Source organism: Cervus elaphus, chromosome 23, assembly GCF_910594005.1.
Source record: "Cervus elaphus chromosome 23, mCerEla1.1, whole genome shotgun sequence".
NCBI classification, from domain to species: Eukaryota; Metazoa; Chordata; class Mammalia; order Artiodactyla; family Cervidae; genus Cervus; species Cervus elaphus.
Window position 1 is genome coordinate 6,774,110 of NC_057837.1, and position 16,580 is coordinate 6,790,689.

General features: G+C 48.4%; 1 protein-coding gene across 5 annotated transcripts in view; it reads left to right on the plus strand.

Annotated features, from left to right (window-relative positions):
* ISM1 (isthmin 1) overlaps positions 1–16,580 on the plus strand; it is an 84,722-nt gene that overhangs the window by 52,935 nt on the left and 15,207 nt on the right. For 4 of the 5 annotated variants that reach the window (XM_043884107.1, XM_043884109.1, XM_043884105.1 and 1 more), the window contains exons 2-3: positions 3,483–3,722; positions 13,512–13,776. In XM_043884107.1, the coding sequence (XP_043740042.1) occupies positions 3,483–3,722; positions 13,512–13,776 (505 nt within the window). Of the gene's footprint in view, positions 1–1,640; positions 1,701–3,482; positions 3,723–13,511; positions 13,777–16,580 lie in introns of those variants that run through there. The other variant, XM_043884108.1, reaches the window with a different exon arrangement.

Sequence of the window (16,580 nt, forward strand, 5' to 3'; positions counted from 1 at the left end):
GGGGGAGGCAGGAGGAGGAGGACTGGGGAGGGATGGAGAGATGCCACAATTGTGTGCATAGCCCAAGCCAAAGCATACTTTAGCCCCCATCTTCCCGGCAGAGGCACTTGTGGCCTGCATCGTCCAGCCCAGTTGCCCTGACTCTACATTCCTCTTTTCAAGTGTAGGCCCAGCCCACCCTGAGTTCTCTGGACCATCCTGCTGGGACAGCATGGGATTCTTCTTCTTGGCTGCTTAGCTTTCCGCAGAGGATTCGTTCAGCCACAGAGAGTCTTAGTCCATGTCTGAGCTGGGGTCCCAGGAGAAAGTCCAGAGTCAGATCAAGAAACCCATCAGACCCCGCCCTTGTTTTATCAGCCAGCTAAACCAAGCCACAAATGTGCAGCCAAAATACCTTTCCTCTCTCTGCCATGCAATGAACATGAACTTGGGCAAACTCTGGGAGATGGTGAGGGGCAGGGAAGCCTGGCGTGCTGCAGTCCCTGGGGTCACAAAGAGTCAGACACCACTGGACTACTGAACAACAACATCTCTCTAAAATAAGAGTTTTTGTGGTAGAAAGACTGCTTCATCACAAGGAAAAGGAAAGGGGGCCCCATTTTTTAAAGAATTTTTTTTATGTGTACTACTTTTAGTCTTTATTGTCAAAGTATGGCTTCTGTTTTATGTTTTGGTTTCTTTCTTTCATTTTTTTTTTCTTTTATTTTGGCCGAGAGTCATGTGACATCTTAGCTCCCTGACCAGGGATCAACCCTCACCCCCTGCATGGGAAGGTGAAGTCTTTTTTTTTTTTAATTGCGGATAATCGCTTTACAGAATTTTGTTATTTTCTGCCAAATATCACCAGAAATAAGCCATTGGTACGCCCATGTCCCCTCCCTCTTGAACCTCCCTCCCATCTCCCTCCCCATCCCCCGCTCTAGGTTGTCACAGAGCCCCTGTCTGAGTTCCCTGAGTCACACAACAAGTCCCCACTGGCTGTCTATTTCACACATGGTGATGTGAGTTTCCCTCTTACTCTCTGCATACACCTCGCCCTCTCTGGAAGGTGAGCTCTTAACCACTGGATTGCCAGGGAAGGCTCGGGAGCTCCCTGTTTCACCCAGTGGAGCGGTGTGTACCAGTCGCCACATGAAGCCCGGGCAGGATTTGCAGGGTATCCCTCAGGGTGTGGGCAAGCAAATCCTGCACCCTTTCTGAGAATTAGGTTCCCGGAACCTCCTGCAAGAAATGTTGCATGAGAAGTCAGCTATCCTCACTAACATTATTGGGGATCCAGGGAGAGAAACAAGAGAACGATTGCATTCAGTGAGCTTGCCCTGGGCCATGATAGAGACGTTTTGTGTTGAGGAAGGAATTAGCCTGCCTCTCTCGCTCTCTCTGCGTGCTGGATGGGACAAGCTGGGCATAATGCATTTGGCCTCTGTTGCATTGAGCAATGCCCGGGGCTGCCAGGGCAGCAGGATGCTATGCCAGGAGACGAAAGCATGACCGAGAGGTGACTGGAGAGGTGTGCAAACACTCTGCCCCCGGCCACATCTCCCAAGCAAAGAGGAAGGGCAGGCAAGGACTTGATCAAGGGCAGCCCGCTCTCCCCTCCCTAACTGCACGTTTTAGAGAGGAGATACCAGACAGGCTTCTTCCTAGCTCAGTCCTCATCTCAGCCTCTGGGAACCTTCACAGACGTGATCTCTGCACCGGTGAGTTTATTCCTCACCCCCTGTCTGTTTAGAGAGATAGAAAAATCCAGCCCCTCAGGTCAGCTGTTTAATGAGATAGTTATCCTCTGCGTGTGTTCCATCTTCAGCCCACTCTTGACCTCAGGTGCTCAGAGTCAGGAGTGTTTTGATCCCAGATGTAACCCCTGACTGGGCCAGAGGCGCTGCAGGCAGAGGGGGCAGGGAGTGCGTGCAGAAGCAACGTGCTGGGATATCCACTCCAAAACCCCCAAACATGCCCAAGAATAACAAGAACATTAACCACTGACCCAAACGCGGGTGAAATTCTATCTCCACATCGCCCTCCACCAGTAAACACGAAAATGCTACCCCTTAAGGGATGGATGAAGCCTCCAACCAGAGGGCCAGGGAGAAGGCGAGCAGGAGAAGCTGCTCTGGGAAAGAAGTCCAGCAACTTCCACCCTCTCCGATCACTGGAGAAAAATGTTCCCCCGGTGACAACCAAACCCAGACATTTTCTTGCTACCCTGGAAAAACAACAGACTTGCAACTTTTCACGATAAAGACCTTGATTTGAGAACATCTTTGTGTGACTTTTCTCAGGCTGTGCCCCATCTCTCCATCCCCATCTCGGGTCCTTCTCCCTCTCTTCCTGCCATCCCAGCCCCACTGGCCTGCTCTCTGATCCTCAAGTGAGCCAGGTTATCCGCATCTCAGGATGGGCTTCCTTGCGCTTCCTCTGCCGTATTCTTCGCTCAGTAATTGCAGCTGTTCAGGTTTCACTTCACGTGTTACCTTTTCAGACAGGTCTTCCTCAGCCATCCATGTCGTGTTGTCCCTGACCACTGTCTGTTATTTTACTCTGAGCGATCACCGTTCTCTGATCCGATCCTATTCATGTGTATATTGATGTATATTTACTCCCCCCCGCCCCCCCGCCGGTGAGATGCGCAGTCCAGTAGAACAGGACCCCTGTCTGTCTTGTCCATGGCTTTCCTCTGCCAAGCACAGGGTTGACACGTGTTGACTGGAAGGCTGGAAGGATGGATGAGTGGATGACTGAGAACACTGAAGGCAGGACGGAGGGAAGGAGGGAAGGAGGGAAGAAGGTTAAGTAGGTTGATAAGTAGATGGATGGAAAAGATGATGGATGGATACATGGATGGGTGAACGGATGGATATAATCAATGACTTAACTGAAGTATTTCCAGATCTTTTGCTGACCCACACCAAAGAAACAGACGCTGGACACTGGGGTTATAACTAAAGCCAGAGTGGCCAATCAATTGAAGCTGTGATAAGCAAACTATAATCTGATTCCAGTTCTAAATGAACAACTGTTCTCCATCAAGCTCTTCAAGCTCCATCAAGCTCTTCATGTTGATACATGTTGATGTGGATCAATATCCAATAACACGTTGTGCTATGCCAGGTCACTTCAGTCATGTCCTGCTCTTTGCAACCCTATACACTGTAGCCTGCCAGGGTCCTCTGTCCATGGGATTCTCTAGGCACGAATACTGGAGTGGGTTGCCATGCCCTCCTCCAGGGCATTTTCCAGACCCAGGGATCAAACTCATTAGCCCTCAGAAAATTCCCAAGTAGCAAGCTAGGAAAATTTTTCTGATAATTTAGCTTTTTGAAGATGGAAAAACTAAGCCATGGGAAGAACAATGATTTGGGAATGCAACCCTGGCTTAATTCCAACTCCTGGAATTGTCCTCATCTCGAATTTTTAAGAGTGGCATTTCTAAATCATGCTTCTCCTGTTTGTTTGTTTATTTGCTTGTTTGTTTGTTTCAGAATAACCTCAACATGGAAAGTGCCTCGACATCAGAAACCAGCTTTCCTCCATCCAAAGAAGCACCCGGGGAACATTCAGACCACCAGGCCGGACACCAGCCCTTCCCCAGACAGCAATTCCAGCAAGAGGCTGGGCACACTTCATTGCAAAGAGATGGCCCCAGATCCTTTCTCCTTGACCTACCCAACTTTCCAGATCTTTCCAAAGCTGATATCAATGGACAGAATCCAAATATCCAGGTAATGCTGGGCAACTGAAAGGCGGAAGAAAATGAAACAGCCTATGCCTTTGTTTCCTGATCCAGTCCCACCTCCCTTTTCCCCTTAGCCCTTTGATGAATCCTGTTATCTCTGCCAGAGCAGTGTTAACATTGCATCTGTGTAACACCCTGGATTGTAAGATGCATCATTATTTTCTGAACTGTTGAAAAAAGAAAACACTGCTAGTTAGAGTATGGCACACCCACAATTATAAAATACATTGAGATCTGATTTCAGAGCTGTTGATATAGAAAAATAAAACAAAATAATATGCCCTGAAATTGATGAAATATGGTAGCTATAGGGAAAGGCCAGTCTAACGCGTGAGTAGATGAGGCAAATCATCATGTGATTTCCAAGAAGCTCAGGAAGGCAAAGCCTCTCTCCCTTGCCTTGATCTCCAGAAATTCCTCTAGGAGGCAACAACACTTCAGTTGTCACTTTAGTTGCACTAAAGTGTAAAATGACTGATAAGAAATTTCCATAAGAAGAGAGTGAAAAATAGAAGTTCCTAGGAGATAGAGGAATACATGCCCCTAGGATGGAGTGGGATGAAGCTGAAAGAAACAGGAGGTTAGGGAAAGGGGTACCTGGAATTGAAATTAAGAACTCTCATCTGCACTGAAATAGCAGTTTACTCAACAAGGCAAAGGTGGATCTAACATGACTCTCCCAACATGTTGAAGCCAAACATGTAGTCTTCTTCCAATATTATCAATAATGCAACTAATTCTCAGCAAGTTACCATTTGGTCTGCTTGCCCAAGGTCACATGGCTGGTAAACAGTAGTTGGGGCTCAAACACAGGTTTTCAGACTCCCAAGAAAACTCACCCTATCAGGCCGTGTGTCAGAGACAAACTCCTCATTTTGAATTTCACTTGTCCCTCCGTTTCTCCCCAGAGATGGGCCTCATGGTGGTGGAGGGAGGCCCGTCTCCCTGGACAGCCTGGCCCCTGCATAGCCCTCCTCAAGTGCCTGCTTCCAGACTTGTAAGCTTTGTCCTCAGTTCTTTTCACTTGGGGAAGGGCAGTTCAGTTCAGTTCAGTCGCTCAGTTGTGTCCGACTCTTTGCGACCCCATGGACTGCAGCATGCCAGGCCTCCCTGTCCATCACCAACTCCCGGAGTTTACTCAAACCCATGTCCATTGAGTCGGTGATGCCATCCAACCATCTCATCCTCTGTCATCCCCTTCTCCTCCCACCTTCAATCTTTCCCAGCATCAGGGTCTTTTCCAATGAGTCAGCTCTTCGCATCAGGTGGCCAAAGTATTGGAGTTTCAGCTTCAACATCAGTCCTTCCAATGAACAGTCAGGACTGACTTCCTTTAGGATGGACTGGTTGGATCTCCTTGCAGTCCAAAGGACTCTCAAGAGTCTTCTCCAACACCACAATTCAAAAACATCAATTATTCGGTGCTCAGTTTTTTTTATAGTCCAACTCTCAGATCCGTACATGACTACTGGAAAAACCATAGCCTTGACTAGATGGGGAAGGGCAGCTTGTCCTTATTCTTTCTCTGCATCAAATTCCAATTAACTTCCACAGCAGAAAGAATACACCTCAGTTAGAATAATATATCCACCAGTCCCCCTACCTCCGCATGTATAAAATGCTGTGTTAGCTACTGGGAAGTTAAGAAATGTCAGACCTTAAATGTAAGGTCTTCCCTCCAGGAAATGACCTAGGTGTGAAGATTCCAACTGCCACCTAAGAGAGTGCCAGAAGGATTGTGGAAGGAGAGCAGAAAAAGTGCTGTGTGCCATGGAAGGCAGACCCAGATAGATGGAAAGGTTGAGAAGAGACCTGACCGGGGCAGGGCAGGGCAGAGACAAGGGCACAGAAGTGAACAGTGTTCCGGAAGTCAGGCTTTACTGACCTGTGTGCTAAATCACTGTGTGGACCAATTAATGTTTCTGATAGGTCTTGTATCGATCCAGCTGATTAATCAGAAACACGGGCCATTTTCTCCACTGTCCTCTCTCCAGGAACTGTCCACATGGCTCTCTGATAAAGAACGCAGGCCTCACTTGGGGGAGGTGCAGACTGACCAAAAAAGGCATAGATATCCCATTACTGTTGCTCAGTGTGACTCCCCATCACTCCTTCATTGACAGGAAGTGATTTTTCCTTGTTGGTGGATTTTTTTGGCTGTAGGACCAGACCACCCTTATCCCAAGGGTGCTTAGCCCATGCCCAAAACAATTTGAGGTTTGCTGCGGCTTGCATTTTTTTTTTTTTTTTTTGAGAGATGGGCAATCTCATTGTGGAGCTTAATGCTAAGGACTGAGCTATTAATGCCATCGATTTAAGAGTTACTGATGTAAACTTACAAGAAAAGGCCTGGATACAGGGGGCTGGAGAGCTGCAGTCCCCACATTGGAAAATTACCAAGTTTATGGGCTCCACCTAGGACTGAATTTCTAGGAGAATTTATCAGGATCCCCTTTCTCTCTCCCAGATAAGTCCATCAGTCGTCCCCAGATGTCACTTGGGTCTTTTTAAAATATAAGCCCGAATGTCAAGGAAGAACAGGGATGCAAAGGCAGTTGAGATCCTCAGATCTGGGAAACCCTGATGACTTTTCCATAAAAAGAAAAGGGCAACCATGAAATGCTAAGCCCACTCCAGCCCACACGATGGATTTGCACATGAGCTCAGAAGAGCCCCAGAACTCACAATCCATTTTTCATCAGCATAAGCTGTGCTGTTTAGCCAGATGAAGAGAGCCTTGCAACAGTACCACTGGGCTTCCTGAGGGGTGAGGAGGCTGTTGGGGTTGATGGAGAGAATTATAAAGCGAGACCAGGAAGCAGAGAATACGTGGAGGATGAATCATGAGAAGACCACTCTCGAGACCCTCTGACAAAGCCTCTTGGACTTTCATAAAACACAGACTTCTAACAGGTACAAAGCAGTCAGCGTTTTGTCTTCAGCTGGTCTCAGCACCGCACCAGTACCTATGGGAAGCTCGCCTCCACACCACTTCAGAATGGGCTGCTTTGGAGCACAGGGTGGGAAGGGAACCAGGCCACTCCTACGAGTTCCCTAGATGTTTCTAGACTTTCCTTTTGTACAGAAGAGATCACTATACCTCTCATGAGTATAGGTTTCCCCATTGCTCCAATGGGGCAACCCATTCCTGGCAAAATGGCCCTGAAGTGAAAGATGCTCCAACCCAGATACTGTCACTCCCAAGGACCCAAAAAGACCAAGCCAGTGCAGTCCTGCTGCCTGTTGGCCAGTTGGGTCATCCCGCTGCTGCTTTGCACAAGCCCCCTGACTGATAACCACCTGGGGCCGGTCAGAGGAGTAGAGGGGCCTGTGTTTTATTGATCTGATGACCTGTTGGCCCTAAAGAAAGGAATCCTGAGCTGTGTTCCTGGCCTTCTCTCTCTGGGAAGACCAGCAAAGGAGGCCGTTTGTTGCTCAGAAAGATGCTCAAAGAAAGACTGATGCGTGCTACCCCTGAGAGTGCCAGCCCAAGGTCTGAGTATAAGTGCATGTGAGCATGCATACACACACACACACACACACACACACACACAGCTGGCTGCTGTGGCCTCATGCCTCACCACATGAGTAAATCAGCTCCTGGTAGTCCTTTAAAAGATGAGGTGTTTTCTCAAAGAGGGTGATGGTTTTCATGCTGACAACTCTCACCCCTTCCTCAGAGCTCTACTGTTTTGTTGAAATCCACTGGTTTGACACAAGGCCGATGCAGCCAAGCAGACAGCCCCACCAGTTACCCTGGGCCTTCCGACTGTCCTCTCGTCCCGGGGAGCGGGCTGAAAACAGGTGAAGTCGTACCGGGGGGTCGGCCCCCCTCGTCCTCTGGCAACCTGCCCCCCGCCCCCACCCAGCTCCCCTCCCTGGAGCTGGAGCACACAGGAATTTGATACCCCTGTCTCTGAACTGACCCCCGGCACCACCCCCTTGTCTGCAAGCACTTCCCATGCTCCAGGGTTGGGGTCCACAGTCTCTCCCCCCAACCACCACCAAACCCCCCACACTGCTCCGAAATGACAATGCTGAGCTGGGCCTCTTGACTTTTAGGAAGGGAAATCCTTTAAAAAGCCCAGCTTTTCAGAGCTTTTTTTTTTTTTTTTTTTTAAATAACCCCCTGAAGCCAGGTAGCCTCTGTCCCAAGTGAATCCGGCTCTTCATTTTAAGACTGGCTTCAGGCTGTGGAAGTGAGGGGGGCAGTGGGGGGGAAGCCCAACAATGCACAAAATAGAAAGAAATAGCCTCAAACTCCTGAACCCAATCTCCATATTAAATTTAAAACAAAACTAGAAGTTGGGTTTTGGCAACAAATAAATAAGTAAACCACTCAGGAAAGAAAGTAAATCCCCCAGGACAAGTTCAAGCGGAACGTCAGTATCCTTGGCTGAGTTTCTGCTCCGCAGCTGATGGTCAGATAGCAGATGCAGAAATCTCTAAAATATTCTCATTATTAGGCTCACTGCATCAATTCCTTACCACAGTAGCTATTCACCACCAAATATCTCTCTTTTCTGGGTCCATCTGAGATTCGTATTCATTTCAACCAATGTGTTTCTTTCTTTTCTTCCATTGAGGGAGACTTAAAAATAGTCTTCTAAACGCCCTTTTTCCCCCTAGTACAGACTTATTTACATGACTGTAGGCCTCTTGATATAATCAGATGCGTTGGCCAGGGCTACAGGTGTTGTACGTGAGTCTACTTCTGATTTTCCCACCTCCTTTCTGCCTAAAATTCTTTTGGGATGGCAGGCCTGACTGACTAAGAACCAAGAAACTACTGTGCCCAAGATGTGGACCCACACCCTCCTGGAGACAAGCTGATACTGTTCAGATTCTCAAGGGGGCCCTACTGTCCCCATCATGAGCCAGAGTCCACCCACTTCTCCCTGGGCTCCGGCAGCACCATTTCTGTCAACCAGGCTTGGTCTCTGTGGCTGCTGAAGGTTTCTTGACCTCCATACGCCTCAGTTTCCTTGTCTATACAGTGGGAATAACAACCTAGGAGTAGTACCTTTGTAGGACAATACTACATAGTGGTAGGGTTGCACGGATGAAACGGGCTTCCCAGGTGGCGCTAGTGGTAAAGAACCTGCCTGCCACTGCAGGAGACATGAGAGACATTCGATCCCTGGGTTGGGAAGATCCCCTGGAGGAGGGCATGGCAACCACTCCAATATTCTTGCCTGCAGAATCCCATGGACAGAGGAGCCTGGTGGGCTACAGTCCATGGGGTCGCACAGAGTCAGACACGGCTGAAGCACTTAGCATACACAAGGATTAAATGAGATCATCCGTGGGAAGCACTCAGCAAAGTGATGCGGGACGCTTCCCCAGATTGGTGGATGCTGGCTAGTGATGGCAGCAAGGGTGAAAATGACAGAGGAGATGAGTATAAAATAATTAAGAATCAGGAGATGTAGTTTTGAGAGCAGCTCTCCTCCTTCCTTTCTGTTCACCTCAGGAATGTGAATTCTCCAGGCCAGTTTCTCTGCCTGAAATGTGGGGCTAGGTTTTGTAGAACAAGCAGTGATACCTGAACAAGAACACTGTAAGGCTCAAAGCATTCATGGTGCTTACCTGGAGCTGCCAGAGTTGTTTTGAGAGCACCAGGGGGTCTGAGAGGGAGGGATTATATATCTTCCTAGTCCTTTGTGTTCTTTCTTTGGCATTTGTCAAGGAAGAAGGGTTACATTATCGGGGGCCTAACCATTTGCTGGAGACTGTCTTCCTGTCCCTGGATGCTCTGTGCTTTTGAGGAATCGTTTCAACTCCCAGGGCTTCTCTTTGTCTCTGGGAAATAAACACAAAGCCAAACTCCCTGGTCACCGTAGCTCTCAAGCTCGTTGGTCCTCTAAAAGGGCCAATGAGTTAGAGGATTCTAGAAGATTCTGTTAGAAGATTCTAGAAGATTCTCCCGAGTTCCAAAGATCAAGCCTTCTGTATTCTCAGTGTCGTTAGTTTATTGACGATTAGACTAAGAATTGTGTTAGCTTCCCAGTGGAAAGTGCTTTTCAGTGCTAAAGAGTGTGTTTCTAATAAATGTTTGAACTTTCAAGAGGAAGAAAGAAACTGGTAATAGTGCAAAGGAGTTTATCCTTCCCTAATTTTGGACAGAATTCTCAAACTTGGCACCTATTCTGGTCTCTCTTTCTTGGATCTGACAAGATTCAGCTAGAAGTTGGACTTGGATCTTTTGGAAAAGTTCTTTTTCTTTTACTGTCTTGATTCATGGTATGGAAAAATCCATAAGAAACAAATATACTAAAGATGCTTCAATGCTGTGTATTGAAGACGCCAAAGAAAGGTAAGATCCAGCTCCATCAGCTTGGAAATCTACTGTGTTCCTTGCCACACCTTCAACTCGTCACACCGATTATTGTTCAAGACATTTTTATGAACAGATTCTTTGATGCTAAAGAACATGTAAATAAGAGTAAGAGCAACAAGAAACATAAAACTAATCTCCCTCCACCCCCTCCCATTTGAGAAGTCATGATCATGCTCATTAAGTCTTTTTAATTGGATGCCTATGAAATTTCACGTTCAAGATTAGATTTCTTCTTTTGATATCAGTACGAGGTTTCCACGTTCCTAACTGCAGGGAAGGGTGGATCCTAAGGTTTGTGTGGTTTTTGTTTTGTGTGGGGGTTTTTTTGTTTGTTTGTGTTATTTTTAATTCAGTTGGAGCAGTGGCTAGAAATGAAAGGGGGAAAAGAAACCTCTAAGCTGATGAGATTTAGTCATCGATAATAGTTTTTGGAATAAATTTGTATTTTGCTACTCATTGCCTGGCCAGGCAACAAATCTGTTTTGTTTGGATCCAAGCGGCAGTTTTGGGGGAAAAAGAATCATATTGACGGTAATAGCTTAAAACATGGAATTGTTTTGATTCCCAGCTTGGAGAAATTGCAGGGCACGTTTTGTTTAGGCAATCCCTTTGACTCCAGTCTGGATACAAACGGAATACCAAAACTGTCCAGCCTGTTCCGCCTTATCTCCTACCCAGGGACTGATCTTATTACCATAATTGCAGGCTTGCCTGGCTCTTGGCAGCTTCTCGCCTCCAAGACCCTTAATAGCCTTGCAGACAATTATTGCGGCTCAGTTGTTCTGTCTGCAGGCACTGGGGGCTGGGACTGCACAGGAGAAAGGTTGTGTCTTCAAAGGCTGGGCATCATGAAATCTCTGCTGGCTCGGGTCCATGCCGCCCAGCTGTGCACTCCTTCCACTCCGTCCTTATAGGGTTGCGTGTGGGTCCTGGGCACTGTCTCTCTCCAACAGCCATCCCTCCAGCAAACAGCAGTGATACAAGATGAATTATGTAATTATTCTTTTTGTCCTTTTGGGGGATTACTAAAGTTCCATAATTATTTATAAATATGCAAGGGATGCTTACAAGACTGGGGTGATGGTGGTGGCATGGAATCAAGCCAGTGGTGCCCTCGTAGGCATCCCACACCAGAGGAGGAGATGCTCTCAGCCTGCCCCAGCCCAAGTGTACTCTTGGGTAGAAGAGTACCCTGGGGTAGAAGACCAAACCCTGAACCTCCTGTCTGGACCACACAAGGCCACAGCTAGGCCCACCAAGAGCGGGGTAACCATCTTTGAACATCGAAGAGAGTAGAATTCAAACTTTTCCATTCCTGAGACAAAAGGAAGGGTCTGTTTGTCTCGGGGATTGGCACAACCCAGTGCAATTTGGCAGAGCATCTCAGCAAGTCTCTCAGATGTCAGGTTAGGGCAAAGCTGGAAGAGCATCTGCCCAGTACATCTTGCGCTGATTACTTGGAGCGCATGTTTCTGATTCATTTGCACATAACTCATCCAGGGGTTGTTGCAAGAGCGGTGTGATGGCCAGAGGAACCCAAGAAATCTTTTATTATGATTTTTAAACAAGTTTCTCTATGTTGATTGTCTCTCGGAGCCAAGAAGCTGCATTCTTTCAGCCCTGTGACTTCCAAACGAGGCTCCATAAATCCAAGAGCGAGTTCTGACCTTGACTCTGGGACTGTCTGCTCTGACCCTGAGGGTCGGTTAAGGAGGAGTCTGCGCTGGGTCTGGTTTCGGGGATGAGTGACACTCAGCTGGGACAGCATGCACCTTGTGCTCACATCTCTACACAACCTGTGGCATCCAGCCCCTACTGGCATCGGTGGACTCTGGGCTCACCTGGTCACCACAGGGGACGGGACCTAGGTGACTGACTTTTTGAGAGATAGTTTGGCAAAGTTCATAAGAGTGCAGGCTCTGGAGCTAGAATACCCATAGCTGCCAGTTACTAGCTGTGTGACCTTAGTTTGTTAACTTCTCTGTGTCCGGTTTCTCTGTTTATAAAAAGCTGTCTAGCCACTACTCTGAAACCTAGCAGCTTGAAACAACAATCACTGGACTGCTTGTGGTGCTGTGGGTCAGCAATTTGAGCAGGGCTTAGCTGGGAGAGCTCCTCTCTGTTCTACATGCTGTCAGATGCAGTGACCCAGCGGGGCTGGAAGATCCAAGATGGGTCCCCGATCAACTGACTGGGGCCTCAGAGCTTTCCAGGGACTTGAGGAGCCTTTGTTCTCTGCTGTATGGCTCCCTCATCACATGACGGTTATGTGCACAGTAGTCTAGGCTGGGCTTCCATACATAATGGTAGGAACTTTCTGAGAGAATGCAAATGGAAACTTCAAGACTTCGTGTGACTGGTCGCGTTGACACACCTACCACACTCTACTATGAGTCGTTAGGCCAACCCAGAGGGGAAGGGAGGGGAAGTAAACCCCACCTCTTGGTGGGAGGTGCGGCACTCACAGGCCAGAATGGGAGGAGTGGCAGGGACATCACTTCAGATCAGTATCCACAAGGGCCGAGCAACAGAACCAACATTACAGAGACGTTGTGAGGATTAAATACACTAATCTATGGAAAGCCTTTAAAACAGCGCCTGGTACATGGTTAGCTCTCAATAAGTGTCCTGTTTTATGTGTTGTTCTTATGCCATTCATCGTACCTGTTGACTCCTTGAATTAAAGACTTCCCAGCAATGTGGTCATCCGTAAATCAGGGGCCCCGTGATACACTGCTTCCTCCCAACCCAAGGCCCGTGGGCGTTGGTTCCTCCGGGCGTCCCTGGAGGTTCTCCCCCATGTCGCTGAGCAGCCTCCGCTTTCCTTCCTGAGGGAGCCACGTTTCCCTCCTGAGGGGGGGCGCGTTTCCTTCCTGAGGGGGGGGCGTTTCCCTCCTGAGGGGGCGCCTTTCCCTCCTGAGGGGCCGCGTTTCCCACCTGAGGGGGCACGTTTCCCTCCTGAGGGGACGCATTTCCCTTCTGAGGGAGCCACGTTTCTCCCCCGTGTCGCTGAGCAGCCTCCGCTTTCCCTCCTGAGGGAGCCGCGTTTCCCTCCTGAGGGGGGCGCGTTTCCCTCCTGAGGGAACCCGTTTCCCTCCTGAAGCAAGGGGGGAGGGGGCGCGTTTCCCTCCTGAGGGGGGCGCGTTTCCCTTCTGAGTGGGGGATGTGTTTCCCTCCTGAGGGGGCGCGTTTCCCACCTAAGTAGGGGGCGCGTTTCCCTCCTGAGGGGGCGCGTTTCCCTCCTGAGAGGGCGCGTTTCCCTCCTGAGGCGGGGCGCGTTTCCCTCCTAAGGGGGCGCGTTTCCCTCCTGAGGGGGCGCGTTTCCCTCCTGAGGGGGGCACGTTTCCCTCCGCTCTCTTAGACTTTCTCCCGAGGGTCACCCGGCGTGGAGGCTGTTGACTCCCCATTGACCCTGACCTGTTTTGAATTCCTCAGGTCACCATAGAGGTGGTGGATGGTCCTGACTCTGAAGCGGAGAAGGATCAGCACCCGGAGAATAAACCCGGCTGGTCAGTGCCGTCGCCCGACTGGCGGGCCTGGTGGCAGAGGTCCTTGGCCCTGCCGAGGGCCCAGGGCGGTGACCAGGACTACAAGTACGATGGCACCTCGGACGACAGCAACTTCCTCAGCCCCCCCGGCGGCTGGGACCGTCCGGCCCCAGGCCACCGGACGTTTGAAACCAAAGAACAGCCCGAATATGGTGAGTTTACCACCCAGCAATATAAAATCGGTGCAGAGAATAAACAAGGACGATGAGGCCAGTGGACGTGGAGCCAAGCAAAACCCTGTTTACAGTGTGTGGCTTTGGGTCTTCAACAAGACAGACCTCATACAGACTCTGTCCACCCCATCCACAGAAGGCCCAAGAGGCCCCCCTCACCACATTTTTCTAGAAATACTATAATTTTAAGATAATGCCAATTATCCTTGGGAAGTTTTTTTTTTTAAGTTAGGGATCTTTGAGGTCCCGCCTTATTCCCCCCCGCAAAAAAAATTTTTTTTCTAAAAAAATGACGAAACCACCAAAATAACTTCCTCAGATATTGTGTGAGTGCTCAGTCGTGTCTGACTCTTTGAGACCACATGGACAGGAGCCCAGCAGCCTCCTCTGTCCATAGTAATTTCCAGGCAAGAATACTGAAGTGGCTTGCCGTTTCCTCCTCCGAACTTCCTCATGTATTTGACTGTAAAATCCTGTACAGAAAGTCAACTTAGTGAAAAAGAGACGCCCAGCTGTCTCCTTTGACCAGGCAACTATGTTATGTTTATCACTGGTAGTGGAGTGACCCTTTGAAACCTGCATGGACATGTATGTCTCGAGTTATCAAAGTGAGGCATCCCCACCAACAAATTTCAAGACCCCAAGTTGGGACTTACAGTTAGTTTCCCATGCTTTTAGAGTAGGATAAGAGAGACAACAAACAATTTTTAAGTTCAATGACATAAAATAATCCAAGTTCATTTCTCACTTAAGCTGGGATGGAAAACAGGGTCGGGGGAACTCGGCTCCACCCAGTTGTTCATGGACCCAGACTCCTTCCAACTTTAAGCCCCCAACTGTGAGGGCCTGTGAATTACCCACTGGATGCTCTGCCTCTGGCTGGCAGACAAGTAGAGAGACAGAGCCTGGGAAAGGCACTCATGCTTTTAACCCCCTCAGCCTGGAGATGACAAATCACATCTGCTCAAATTCTATTGGCAAGACTTGGTCATATGATCCCATGTAGATGCAAGGGAAGCTGGGAAATGTTTTCTGTGTGAAATAGATGAAGAGGAGACCAATTTGGAAAGCATCTGGTCAGTCTTCATGAAGAATCAGGCAGGGTGCCCCATGTTATAAGAGCATTTGCTACCTTACAAATGCATCCACCATGATGATGGCCTTGTGGTTCGGCCTCGGCAGACTCAGGGGCAGATGGTCTGTGAGGATGACTTGTTTTGCACTGTTTGCAATCTCACCCTTACCCCAGTTTTCAGCAGAAAGGCCACTCATATACTGGCAAGTCGTTTCTGCCTGCTAACAGATGATCCTAAGCAACGTCCAAAAGGGTAGGACTTTTTTCCCAACCATGTCATTTAGTTGCAACTGACATTGAACACATCTTCTGCTCATCATTCTGCTAGGTACTGGGAATCCAAAAAAGATTAAGACATGGTCCTTCCCTGAAGAGCATCTCACCTGTCTATGGACAAAAGGAGAAAAATTAATGGATAGAGCAAAAGAGTGCCACAGTAGAGATACACAGTAAACGCTAGAGAAACAGAAAGAGTGCTTCCAGATCCCACCCAACCAGAAGGCTCATAAAACCTTCCTGTTTCCCAGAAGTCCAATTTATTTTCCAAGAAAGATTGGGAACAGTAGCCTACCTTTCTGTAGCAGTTGCCTTCCACAGTCCCTCTTCATAGCAGCTCTCAAAGATTAGATCATTTAATCAGCTCACTGAGGCAGAGACCCCACTTTACAAATAGGGAAAGTGAAGTCTGGAGAAGTTAAGCAACTTTGACCTGAGATTCATCTCAGACAGTCTAGGTCCGGAGTCTGTCCTCTTCACCACTATGTTATTCTGCCTCTCTGGGGGGGAAAAAATGTACATCCTTTAGGGCAGTAAAGTGGATCTATAAAGGGACAGTTAGATTGGAAGATAGGAATGGAAGTAGAAGTCCAGGGCTGAGCTGAACTGTTGAACAAGAGAAATACAGAGGATCCCAGGGTGCTGGCCTGACACTGCACAGGACTGCAGCTTAACCTGTCTGCCCTGCCCACGTGTAACATGGTCTCTCTGAGTGAGGCTCAGACCCTCCACATCAGAATCCATCCATGCCTGTGAAAACGTAATGCCTATCCTGCATTGCAGACAATTTCTTTACTGTTTGAGCCACCAGAGAAGCCCCAGACATCAGGATTCCTACTTTCTAAAGAAAATCGGGTCCCTTTATGGAAGCCCTAAAGCAGTGCTTCTCAGACCTTTATGTGCACACACATCACCTGGGCATCTTAGCAAACACCGCGCCTGAAGCCACAGATGAAGATAAGGGGCGGGCAACCTGGTGAAGCCCACCCTGCTGGTCCTCAGACCACACTGAGAAGCAAGACTGTAAATGTGTAGCTTACATGCTATAGTCAGTCTGTAGCATTTGCAATGTGGATGAATCATTACTGCTTCTCAGTATGGCTCACAGGGAATATACAATTTCCAGAATTCTTAAATAAGCAAGGTCCCCTTTTATTTCAATCAGCAAGAAAGTATAGAGCAATTTCTATTTCACCTGCGTCGGGTGCCAGGGAGGATACAAGGAGAGAACATACAGCCCAGGAAGGTGAGGTTCATGCAGTGGCAAAGCAGTGCCCATCACTGGGTCTTTGGACTTACTGCCCTGTCTGAGGCCAGCTACAGTTCACATAGGAACTGGGCTTAGTGGAGGCTATCAATCACAAATATTTGAAGTTAGGGTTTTTAATAATGCAAATGTCTGCAGCCAGAATATTTCAGAAAATCCTTGGTG